The sequence below is a fragment of the Ursus arctos genome, unplaced genomic scaffold (assembly GCF_023065955.2).
Source record: "Ursus arctos isolate Adak ecotype North America unplaced genomic scaffold, UrsArc2.0 scaffold_6, whole genome shotgun sequence".
Classification (NCBI taxonomy): domain Eukaryota; kingdom Metazoa; phylum Chordata; class Mammalia; order Carnivora; family Ursidae; genus Ursus; species Ursus arctos.
Window position 1 is genome coordinate 59,321,027 of NW_026623078.1, and position 12,221 is coordinate 59,333,247.

Here is a 12,221-nt window from a genome sequence, read left to right on the forward strand (position 1 = left end):
GGAAATGCAATGCTCATAGTCCTCAAGGCAGGACTCTGGATATAGAAGGTGCTGGATAACTACACAAGAACTGTTGTCAAGGCTTACAGTGCATCAGAAAGATCCTGGATACAGCTGTTTTTTAAAAGATCAGTCAGACTACATTGTATACAATGGAGTGGAAGAAGGATGGAATGGGTGCGAGAAAACCAGTTTAAAAGCTGTTTTAGTAAATGATGGCTTTGACTAGGATTTAGACAGTGCAGACAGAGAAATCTGGAAACTGGTAACTTTGATTCTATGGTGTGGGCGACAGATGAAGTAGAAGAAGGGATCAGGCAAAAGTAGCAGGCTCTGACAAATGAGTATGATGAATAGAGGGACCACTTCTTAGGTACGGAGCACCGTGGGGCCAGTAAGTGTAAGAAGGCCTGCCAAGCTAGACAAGACAATAGAAACTGCCTGTAGTGTTAAAATTAACCTTGAAAATCATCAACATCTAGAGCAAGCAACAATTTGTGAGTCATGTAGGGTTAACTTCAGAATTTACTAATGTACATTGTGTAAATTCAATCATGCTAATTATCCTTACATGACAAAATTAAAAGTCTCTTTTTAAAAAATGGCACATGGTGACAAACTTGCGTGATATCGTTTCACTTCTCAGTAAAGAATGGCATGGGAAAGGACTAAATTAAGACGCGTATCTTTTTCCACTGTGCTGTCATTCACTTTTCTTGTATCTATTTTATCTGCCTTTGGTTTTTCTTTGTTTGCAGCTTAAAAACATGTTCTACTGAGTGCTCCGTTTTCCTAGGCTCATTCATAGGACTTCGTCATGTTGAGCTCATGGGTGGTGAAAAAGCTACAGAATTCCAGAATTGTGGATGGAGTTGTGCGCAAAAAAAAAAAAAAAAAAAAAAAAAAAAACCCACAAAAAAACAAAAAGCAAAATGAAAAACTCACAGTCCTATATTCTTATAACCCATATGTCATATTACTGTTTCCCTATAGGTCAGATGCAGTTATCTGAACTCCAAAAAATTGCTGATTCTCTTGGACAAGCTATAATTTCAGGAAAAACCAGTAGTATCCTTGGATTTAATATCTCTTCCATGTCTATTACCGACCCTATCCCCAGCCCAAGTGATTCTGCCTGGATTAAGGTAAGAAAAGGCAGCTAGAAAAATGCATCTTAGCTATTTAAAAATTGTTGCTTATTTCTTCCTTTAACTCTTTATAGTTCAATACAATAATTTAGACGGCACGTCTTCCCAATCAATGTTGGCTATTTTTTTAATGGTATAACTAAAATGATAAAGTAGTTGAAAAAGGAGCTTATCTTCTAAAAAAATTATTTATTGGTATAAAATGTGCTTTGCTTTGAATATTTATAACAATGCTTCATGAATTCGATCCAGAGGGAATACTGTAATAAAATTAACTTCACATATTGAACGTATTTTTATGCTTATTATTCCCTATTACACTTAGCCTAGCTAAGATGAATTTGTTCCTGACTGCCATTTGTCATGTGAAAACCACTTCATCACTCGTGACCATTTATTTACAGGTGACCGCCCAACCAGTTGAAAGGTTTGCATTTCCTGTTCATCATGTGGCCTTTGTGTCCTCGCTGTCAGTGATCACTCAGCCAGTGGCAGCTCAACCAGGACAGCCATTTTCTCAGCAGCCTTCAGTAAAGGCAGTAGATTCTGATGTAAGTTCCAACTCAAAGCTTTAGTTGAGTGAAGAAATGAAGCTATAAATTTTGGAGAGTGAGCCAGCTTCAATAACCCTGGTCCACTGGCAACCTGAGAATGACACTGCCCCTTAAAACCTGGACTAATACCTATGGATATAATCTTTCCCTGTTTTGAAAGTGTTCCTTTTCAGTGAACTTGTTCCAGTGCCCACCCATATGTGTGAACTCCTTGTGTAGGGAAAGAAGCTCCTGCAGACTTTAAATTTGTAATGAGGCATTTTAAAAAAGGAAGTGTCACACATCTTAAAGAAAAAGGGGGGGTATGGGAACAGGACAATTAAAATTCTCTACTACTTTTTTCATTAGGGTAACTGTGTGTCAGTTGGGATTACTTCACTGACTTTGAAGGCCCGACTAAAGGACTCCAATAATAACCAAATCAGTGGTCTGAGTGGAAATACAACAATTCCATTTAGCAGCTGCTGGGCCAACTACACAGACCTTACTCTACTTAGAACAGGTGAGTGCACTATTTTGGATCGTCACATATATATCCATAAACAGGGACAATTATAATTGAGCAAAGCATTCTAAATACTCTGGTTAATAAACTAGACAGATTGGAACACTGTAGGGGCACCTGGGTGGTGCAGTTGGTTAAGCCTCTGACTCCCGGTTTTGGCTCAGGTCGTGATCTCATGGTTGTGAGATCGAGCTCTGCATCAGGCTTGGAGCTCAGCATGGAGTCTGCTTGAGATTCTCTCTCCCTCTCCCTCTGCCCCTCCTGCTTGTGCTCTCTCTCTCTTTCCATCAAATGAATAAGTAAATCTTTAAAAAAAAAATTGGAACACTATATCTTGTTTCAGAAAACATGTCAGATACCATCTAGCTTACAAAACTATTTTTAATATGCAAAACAAAAGAGAATTAAAATAAGCAATTAAGGAAATTAAACATAATCTGAGGCTACGCATCAAAATTACATCATGATTCATATTTTTTATCCATTTGTGCACTGTTGTAAATTTTCACTAAATATGCATTACATTTAAAATGAAAACAGTTAATACATAGCTTTTCAAGTTAAAGAAAAGGGAGGATGAGATAGGCTCATGTAACTTGAATGCCCCATGCAGGAGTTCAGAGTTGGACTGAAAAGTGGGTTCTAGTCTTTCTGAAAGACAATGCAAAGGAGAAAACGTAAACATTGTCATGAGTCCACAATGCCCATCAGGGAGAGAAACCAGTTGTTGTGGAGACTAACAACTTGCTCTGAGGTCAGAACAAATGTCTCCTGTGAGTTCTCATAATGTATACCCAATGAATCTGTATGAAGTGATATCTTCACCATGACAGTAAATAGTCATAACTTCCACTGTGCTGTTTCTTATATTGTCTTCATACGGGTTGATGGCATAACTTCAATTGGTTATAAGCCTTACTACTGAGCCCAAGACAGATAGGTTGTAGAGTATCTATTGGTGATAGATTGTAGAGTATCTAAAAGAGAGCTGCTTTTACCTGAGACAGGCTTCCATTAATCTGTTTACCACTAATCTGGGCCCATTTAGGACCTTTGTAGGACCTAACTTCTGAAAAGTTATATTGGTACTCCCCACTTTTTACCACTGTTTTCTCACACATATATACATACTAAAAGTCAAAATAAAAGTAAAAAAAATAAAATAAGTAAAAGAAACTCCAATAATAGTCTGATTTTTTCATATTAAGTAAATATCAGAAGCTAAAATCATTCCCTTAAGTATTTTTTCCCTATTTTTTGTTTTTTTCTTGCTTTGATGATGCCCTAAACCACACAAGCTTGGTCTGCCTGCTAGGCAGCAGTATCTCAACCTAGTGTTTGATGGGATACAAATGGCAATGAGTCCAACATTGTGCTCCTAGACAAGTATTTAGAGTGTCCTATACACTGGCTGGTTAAGGGCAGAGCCAAATTCTTTGAGAGTCAGCCTAAATGGTGGTAGAACTGGGATCCTCTTCTGGGAATTGAGGCACTTATCAAGAACCCTAGGTGAGAAGAAAGTTGCCCTCCTCCCCATGAAGATGGACCCAAAAGGTGCCCAGTGGCAAAGACCCGACCTGGAGACCATGTTCTTCAAACTACCGCTTCCAAATAGCAATGTTCCAAAACAACCAAGATCACTGGAGTGCTGAAGCAATAGTATAGACTTAGGTGTTTTATTGTTATAACAAAATATCGTTCTCCTTTTATACAGTAAATTTTCCTTCATAGTTCCAAGCTTCCTAGAGTGTCTATCTGATCTGCTGTGGCGCACGGCCATTGCTTCTAATCTCTTGCTTGCTTGCTTGCCCGCTGTCGTACTTTCTTACTGTCATCAAGTGTAGGGTCTCAGTTCCCTGGTTGTGTATAGTAAGGAAGACCAAATATAGTCATCTCTTCATTATCTTTAGATCAGTTAGCCAGTTTGTAGATTAACTACTATAAAATTGTAATAACAACAAAGCATGTGAGAAAAAATGAACAAAGCATCATTTTTGTAACTCTTTCTAGTAGGCAACACCCCCCCCCCCCCCCCGCCAGTTACTGTATGTGGGAAATCCCCTTGCAGATTAGACTGGAGCCTGACAGTGTGGTCCCACACCCTCTTCTACTTATAGCTCGATAGAAAGCAAAGCAGGGCCCACCCGGATAGAGGAGGTATGGGGTGTGGTTTCTAACACAGAAAATGGGGATGTGAGAACGAGGTGAGAGAAGGGTAGAAGAGGAAGAAAGTAGTAAACAGCTGAGGCTGCATCTTTGGGCAACCTGAATAAAAATAGTATTACTACTGGATAATCCACATTTGGGACATGTTTACTGAGCAATCTGTATGATACCCGGTGCTTGTTTCTGTTCTTATTGCTCCATAACAAACCAGCCCCAAATCTAATGACTCAAACAACCATTGTACTTTCTCACAGTAGTTTGGGCCAGGAATTTGGGCAGGGGTGGCTCCTGTCTGCTCAATGATGTCTGGATTTTCTGCCGGATTAGCTTGATTGAAGTCATATCCGCAAGGTTTGGATTCTGGATTTTAGCTGGGTTCTTGGTTCTCCTGCATGGAGTGGCATCTCCACAAAGTTATCTTGGGCTCCTCACAGTACTGCAGGAGAAAAAACAAACAAACAAACAAACAAACAAAAAAAAAACCTAAATTCTTTACACAGAAAAGTCATTAAAAAAAAAATACATACACCTGCTGCAAAAATTCAGTTTTTTTCAAACACAAAAAAGGAAAGACCTAAATATGTCACTGTCATGGATTGTAATGGATTGTAATGGTGGCAGAAAATTCTATAGAACAATGACCAGACCATCCATCTTGAAAGTTACAGAATGCATTTCTGTTGTTTGGTGAAAGCACGATGCAGTCAAGATCTAATTATATTTGCTGAGAAGGAAGGAAGGAGGGAAGGAAGGAAGGAAAGAAATAAGAAAGAAAAAGAAAGAAAGAAAGAAAGAAAGAAAGAAAGAAAGAAAGAAAGAAAGGAAGAAAGAAAGAAAGAAAAAGAGAGGGAAGGGAGGGAGGGAGGGGGAGGGATGGAAAAAAGAAAACAAATGATGTTGTTTAAGGTAATAGAAAGAGAGAGGAATGGAAACCTCAGGGTTGTGACAAGGATCGCAAAGTCTGTGGTACTATTTCCACATTTTATTCATCTTTTATAATCCTGTCTGTGAAGTGCTGCTATGGGGTGACGCCAACAGTCATCCCAATCACTGTCGCCCACAGGGACCTCTCCCTCCTTTGAAACTCCCTAATAGTCAGTGTCTTTGTCTGTCACTATTGATGACAGCAATAGCCCTAGAAGAAATTATATCGAGGAAAAATATATTGGTTATCTCATGTTCAAAACTGGGAAGATTTAACATACAGATTAAAAAGCATTTGGATGAGGTTTTTATGTTTCACACTCTGAAAATGTCTAACAGGTTTCCTCAAATTTGTCTACCTGAGGTTAAGAAGAAAGGGTCACGATTGTGCAACACAAAAACAGCAACTGACTTAAAGGAATTGTGGAAAACAGTAAAATTGCTGATTCGCAATGGAGGGCATGTGGGTGTTTGTTGTACTATTCTTTCAACTCTTCCGTATGTTTGAAACTTTTCAAAATATTAAAAGTTCAGGATCCATCCCAATATCCCCCAACTGAGGCTGGGGCTTCTCTACTTCTAGGTCAAGTATCCAGGGATGGAACAGATGCTTAACATCTTCATTTCCCTTCCCTACCCTCCCTCATTTCAAGCAACCTCTCTCTAGTCCTGCGCACTAAGAAGCACGTACTGATGCTACAGAATGAAAAGTCTACCCAGACTCCGCCTGCCCATGGTTGATGGGCAAATGAAACTCTTCACTCTGAGACCTTCTTTACATGTGTTTGTGCTTAAACTAATCTGTTTGGGCTCAATTCACAAAAATACTTCATGAGGAGTTAGATAGCGTTTTTAAGTCAGTGAAAACCCAACTGGGACTGTGTGAAAACAAATCATAAGAGGAAGTCAAATTCTCTGACGGTTTTTCCTTCCTAGGAAAAAATTATAAGATTGAATTTATACTGGAGGATGTTGTCCGGGCGGAATCCGGGACTCTGAGCCTCGAAGCACAGTCTGTGTCTAGTGGTGGTGGCACCAGTGGTGGCGGTGGCAGCAGTGACAGCAGTGGCAGCAGAGCATCCACGGTGGGCACGGCTGCCCAGATGATGATTCTAGTGATTAGTGGTCTGATGGGAAGAGTGTTGCTCTTGGAAGTATTTATGGCCACGGTTTTGATTTTGAACATAAATCTAGGTAAGCATAGTTAATTTTTTATGTAATGTGTGTCTCCACATACCGAGGTCCCAGTAAATATTTACTGAACAGAGACCACTATGCGTGGCACCCCGGGAACACAGAGACATGGTCTCGGCCATTGAGAAAGCAGTTGCTTCAGTGGTAGAGAGAAGATGACCCTACAGGAAATGTCATTCACATTACACAGTGGCACATGAGAACATGGGGAATGGGAAGGCAATGTTGGACCCTTTTTCAGTCACAAGGGGCAGAAGCTCAGCTCGAATTGGTTTAGGTGGTAAAGTGAATCTCTCTTGACTGGGAAGTCTAGTTGTAGTGTGATTTCTGCTGTAGCTAGACCTGCGGACTCATGTGATATGATCCAAAACTTGTGTCTCTCCGTCTCTTGGCTCCATGCTCCTTGTGGTAGATTCACTCGCAGGCAGACTCTCTACTCACCACCCCCCACGTCAGACCTCTCGGCAAGGGTACCACCTGTGTCTTCATGTACATTCGACCAGCCCAGCAGCCAATGCAGGAAGAGCAAACCTCTTTCTCAACTCTTTCAGCAAAACCCCAAAGCAATATCATTGACCTAGCTTGGGTCACATGTCCATCTTTGGGCCAATCACTGGGGCCGCAGATACTGTGTTCTCATTAGCCTGGCCTGGCCCACATGGAGGGAAGGGCCAGGAATGGCAGAGGTGTGGTCCCACAAAGGGAATCCAAGGGCTAGTGCCAGGACTGGCAGACAGACAAAGACACTGACTGTTAGGGAGTTTCAAAGGAGGGAGAGGTCCCTGTGGGCGACAGTGATTGGGATGACTGTTGGCATCACCCCATAGCAGTACTTCACAGACAGGATTATAAAAGATGAATAAAATGTGGAAATGGAGGGAAAGGTACTCCAGAACAGGGACATGATAGGAGCAAAGCAAAAAGTGGGGGTGAAAAAAGACCCCTCCACCTATCCATGTTCAGCATGGAATTTCTCATCTCTCCCTTCCAAAGGTGCTGTTCTTCCTGCTGCCCCATCCCAGTTAATGCGAGGGTCGCCTTTCTCATCTCTCAGGCTGATACTTCGTAGACTTCCCTCTTCCCTTCAAGCGCTGCATCCCTTCCAGGTGCTCTGGACATCTGTCTCCGTCCGTAATGCCCTTTAAAGTCTTGTTGCTCCACTTGACAACGTTTCCCTTTTTTTCTGCTTGTACTGCCTCCACTACTATAGCCTTCTGAATTCCCTGCTTCTAACTCGTCGCATTCGGCCTTTCTTCCTTATTGCTGTCACACTCCTCTTCCCAAAGCACAGGGTCATGTAGTAATGTGTCATGTCAAATCCTCGAAGATGCCTTACTACATGCAAATTACAATCAACCCCAGAGTCCCTGAAACCAGTCTTACAGCCTGCCTCCTGTGCCAGATCATTCCTAGAGAAGATGCTTGCCGTCCCACATATTCCCTCCATCTGGGCTCTCCTCTACTCACCAGATCGGCTCATGGCACGCTGCCCGACCCTGCGCGAAATCTCCTTCCTCCGTCAGGTTCCCCTTCTTCCTTCCCACTCTGTGGTACATTTAATGCTCCTTTCCCTTGTTCTCCAGTTGTGCTTTGTTTATACCATTCTTATGGCCTTTCCGGTGGTATACATTTATTAGGCTTAGACATATTCAAATCTATTTCCTTACTAAATTGTGAGCACTCAGAAGCCATATTTATTATAGGTGCTTTAATTGATTTTAACTCTCAGAAGGGGGTTAAGGCCTCCCTGCTACTTGGGGGAAAATGATGAGTAGCGGCATTATAAGTAAATGGTAAAAGGCTTTGATTGGTAGATTCTAATGAGCTTGCAGTTGATCTAATGGGGGGAATGATGGAGAGTTTCTGACAGATTAATGAAATGAAAGCATGACATAAAAAATACTGCTAAGATTTAAGAAGTTGAAAACCGTTCTGGAAACTGCACAGCAGTGTGAACATACTTAACACTACTGAGCCGTCCACTTTAAAAATGATTAAAATCTTATGTTCTATGGATTTCACCCCGATTAAAAATAAAATTGAAAAAAATCAGTATGGATCTACATAGAACCAATAGAGATCTCTAAATGTCAAAAAATGATAAATATTCAAGTTATAAGATACCTAGTTAGATTCTTATATTTGAGTAAAAATCAAAATTAAAAGAAGAATGTAAGAAGAATTTGAGATGGAGTAGTACTTTAAAAGGATACTGAAGAATTTCAAGGAATAAAAGCCAAGACTAGATTTTAAATTTAAATATAGGTAAGGTCAGGATGAAGGGACACAATAAGGCTCGTTCTGGGAGTGGCAGAACAAGGTGGAGGTTGGGGTTTCAAGAACAGTGATCAAACAGAAAGGAATAATCCTTTCTTTCCTCTTAACGCCGGAAGTTAATTAGGAGCCAGCTGTCGAGGGCGAAGTGTGGTTGGAAGAGACTCAGTCCTGGCCTCTTATAGCTGAACATGGAAGGGTAGGTTTGGAGCTAAGGGACCATAAGTAAATGACCAGCACACAAAGTTATTGTATTTTTATCCAAGTTTTCTTATCTGCAGAATTCTAATAAAAGTAAAACCAGTTGTCCATTTTATCATAGCATGACAGGCATTGCTTAAATTTGTTTCTTTTCAGAAGTATTAAAATATAAAATGTAAGCACTGCTTACTATATCTTTGTGCTTTTTGTATTTCCTTGTTAAATGCATTGTTTTCTAATTGTCTTCACTGACTTTTGGCCTCCTTGTTCCTGACAACCTTGGGATTTTATAAAATTCAGAAAATTCTATTTTCTTTTTTCTAAATTTTTGTTTATTTATTTGACAGAGAGAGAGACAGCCAGTGGGAGAGGGAACACAAGCAGGGGGAGTGGGAGAGGAAGAAGCAGGCTCCCAGCAGAGCAGGGAGCCCGATGCGGGGCTCCATCCCAGGACCCTGGGATCATGACCTGAGCTGAAGGCAGACGCCCAACGACTGAGCCACCCAGGCGCCCCAGAAAAATCATTAGTAAATGATATTGTTCCTGACATTTTCTTTAGGGCTTTTTTCCCCAGATAGAAAAGTCAATCAACGTCTTCTCCTTTGCTCCTAAATAATCTGTCATTCTTCAGTTAAAACATAAGGTGATTTAAACACCATTGTCCTAATCCATTTGGGTTGCTGTAACAAAATGCCACAGACTGAGTGGCTTAATAACGACAGCAATGTATTTCTCACAGTTCTGAAGACTGGCAGTCTGAGACCAGGGTGCCATTACGGTCAGGTGAGGGCCCAATTCCAAGGTCACAGACCATGTCCTCACAGGGTGGAAGAGCCTGGGGAGTTCTGTGGGTTTCTTGTGAGAGCACTAATCCCATCATGACGGCTCCACCCTCAGAACCTAAGCACCTCCCAAAGTCCCCACCTCCAAGTACCATCTCCTTGGGTATCAGGTTTTCAACATAGGAATTTGGGGGGAATGCATTCACACCTACTATTAATGAAATGCAATGCTGGGATTTTCATAACTTTGCATTCTGAATTAACAATATTGTATTTGTAAGACAGTCACAAAGTTCCACTAAATAAAATGATGAATGTGAAAAATACAAAGTTTAAGCACCACTATTCTCTCTCCCCAGTCCTACAAAAAGAGTGCATTTTTGATTCTAAAAGTACACTGGTAAACTTTGAAATACTAATTTTTAAATACTACTTTTGCCAGAATAACCATACCATGAAATATTAGACACGTTAAAATGAATGAAACATATTTTAAACCACACTGGATGTTACTACTACTTAAAAAAGATATTTGTATTGTTTTCACTTTCCAGGATACAACTAAAATGCTGTCCTGAAGAACAGGCTGAAAACAAAAATACAAGAGCTGCTTTTTATCAGCTATTTTGTTGCAGAAGATAAAGTCTATAGCATTTTCAAGAAAATAAGATGAACATATTTTTTATAATATATAAAATGTACGAATTAGCTTTAATCAAAAAAATCAGATTTCTTCAGAATATAAATTTTCTTTTGATTCCTTATATTTGTATGTTCTTATTTCATTAAAAAAAAAACAACTTTGGCAAGTCTTTGATGTGGAAACAGATATGCCACCTCCAAGTTGCTGTACCTCCAAATCTTAGAATCATTTATATTGTTGAAAGAGCTTGTATAGTTTTGACTTATCCACCCTTAGATCAGATTGGAAGCATTTTGAATTTGTAGTGGGGGATCTGACTTCCTCTACCCATTCATTAAACTCTGGTTTCCAATGATCTAAGTCATTCTAATTTTTGAGGATTTTGAAGAAATGAGATTGTTATAGACCTTTTTCAGACTAAATTGCTGATTTTCAGATCCATAGTAATCCCAGAAATTCTAGATTGTCCTGGATTTCTGGGCCTGCCAAACCCCGGCCACTGTTCTAAGAAGAGTTTTTGTTGTTGCCTCTGGAACAACCTTTGGAACAAGGCCAAACTTTCTCTGCTTACCCTCCTTCCACTCAAAACTGCCTCTATGAAGAGGGTGACTTCCCTCACCCCCATGCTATACCACAAGAAATACTTATTTTCAAGAGAATACTAAGGGAATGCCAGAAAATAAATAAAATGAGGGAATAAAATAAGGGAATGCAAGAAAAGTGACAATTCGTGCAGGTAAATTAACCAAAGTTCCCATACTGTAAAAATTGTACTTTGTACTCAGAAAATTCTAAAGGAACTACTTAATTTTGAGGAAGAATTCTCAATAAAGGCATTGTAGCTATATTCAGAGCAAGAACAGCTGGTACTCAGAAAGTACCTGGTACCTTTCAACAAGTGACACTAAGAAAGCATTTGGGAACAGCTGAGAAAATTCAACAAAGCCCAGACCTTTCTCTTCTGTATGCCATTTCCTAGTATATTCACCCCCACATCATTGTTAATCTTGCTTAAGAAATTATAAACACTTAGCAGGTAGCAAATCCGAATATCTGTGCATATATTTGGCATTTTGTTCAGTCAAAGAAACATCTATTTACCATTTACTAGATACCAGGCATTCTAGTGAGAAGACTAGAGAATAAGATTCTGTCTCTACCTTCTAACAGTTCCTGAGGTAATTGGGGAAATAGTGGTGGACAAAGGTCACGTTGATACAATATGGTATGTGCAGGCCATAGACAGAGGGTGCTCGAGCGGCACTTGGCTGGGGAGAGGGGCCATCCTGTGAGAATGGAGATCCATGACGGCCAGCTTCCAAAGATGATGCCCGAGATGAGTGTGAGGAATAAAGCATGAGATGAGCCAAGGAAGAGCCAGGAAGAGAGTCCTGGAAGAAGGTGTGGTGGCAAGAATGAAGGCCGGAGCACCTGTAGATAGGGGGTTCCTTGAAGGCAGGGCACTCCCTTTTTCAGCATGTCCTCCTACCATCTAACAAAACATCTAGCACTAGTAGATCCCGATACACTTTTTGGTGGACAAATGAAGTATGGAGTGTGCGGCAATCAGCAACAGTCTGATGTTCCTGGAGCACCAATGTGACATGAGGAAAGGCATGAGGCAAGTCTTCTGTGCCATGCCATCAGAGGGGCTTGGATTTACTCCATAGGTCCCAGGGAAGCGGTTTTAACTAAATGATGTATCTCCTCATTTCATTAGATGCTTGAGGTAAGCAAAATTTGAAAGGAACAAGAGAACAGGGAATTAATCCTTCCTATCCAGGGAGGTGGGCAGGGACAATACCAGGGCAAGAAAATAGTGTCAAATAC

At 40.5% G+C, this 12,221-nt stretch overlaps 1 protein-coding gene across 3 annotated transcripts in view; it reads left to right on the forward strand.

Annotated features, from left to right (window-relative positions):
* Positions 1–10,512, forward strand: part of PKHD1L1 (PKHD1 like 1) — a 148,637-nt gene extending 138,125 nt beyond the window's left edge. For 2 of the 3 annotated variants that reach the window (XM_057307885.1, XM_048212537.2), the window contains 4 exons: positions 994–1,145; positions 1,553–1,699; positions 2,051–2,204; positions 6,234–9,175. In XM_057307885.1, coding sequence (XP_057163868.1) covers positions 994–1,145; positions 1,553–1,699; positions 2,051–2,204; positions 6,234–6,505 — 725 coding nt within the window. In that variant the 3' untranslated portion in view covers positions 6,506–9,175. Of the gene's footprint in view, positions 1–993; positions 1,146–1,552; positions 1,700–2,050; positions 2,205–6,233; positions 9,176–10,302 lie in introns of those variants that run through there. The other variant, XM_026495557.4, reaches the window with a different exon arrangement.
* Positions 10,513–12,221: the final 1,709 nt, after the last annotated feature.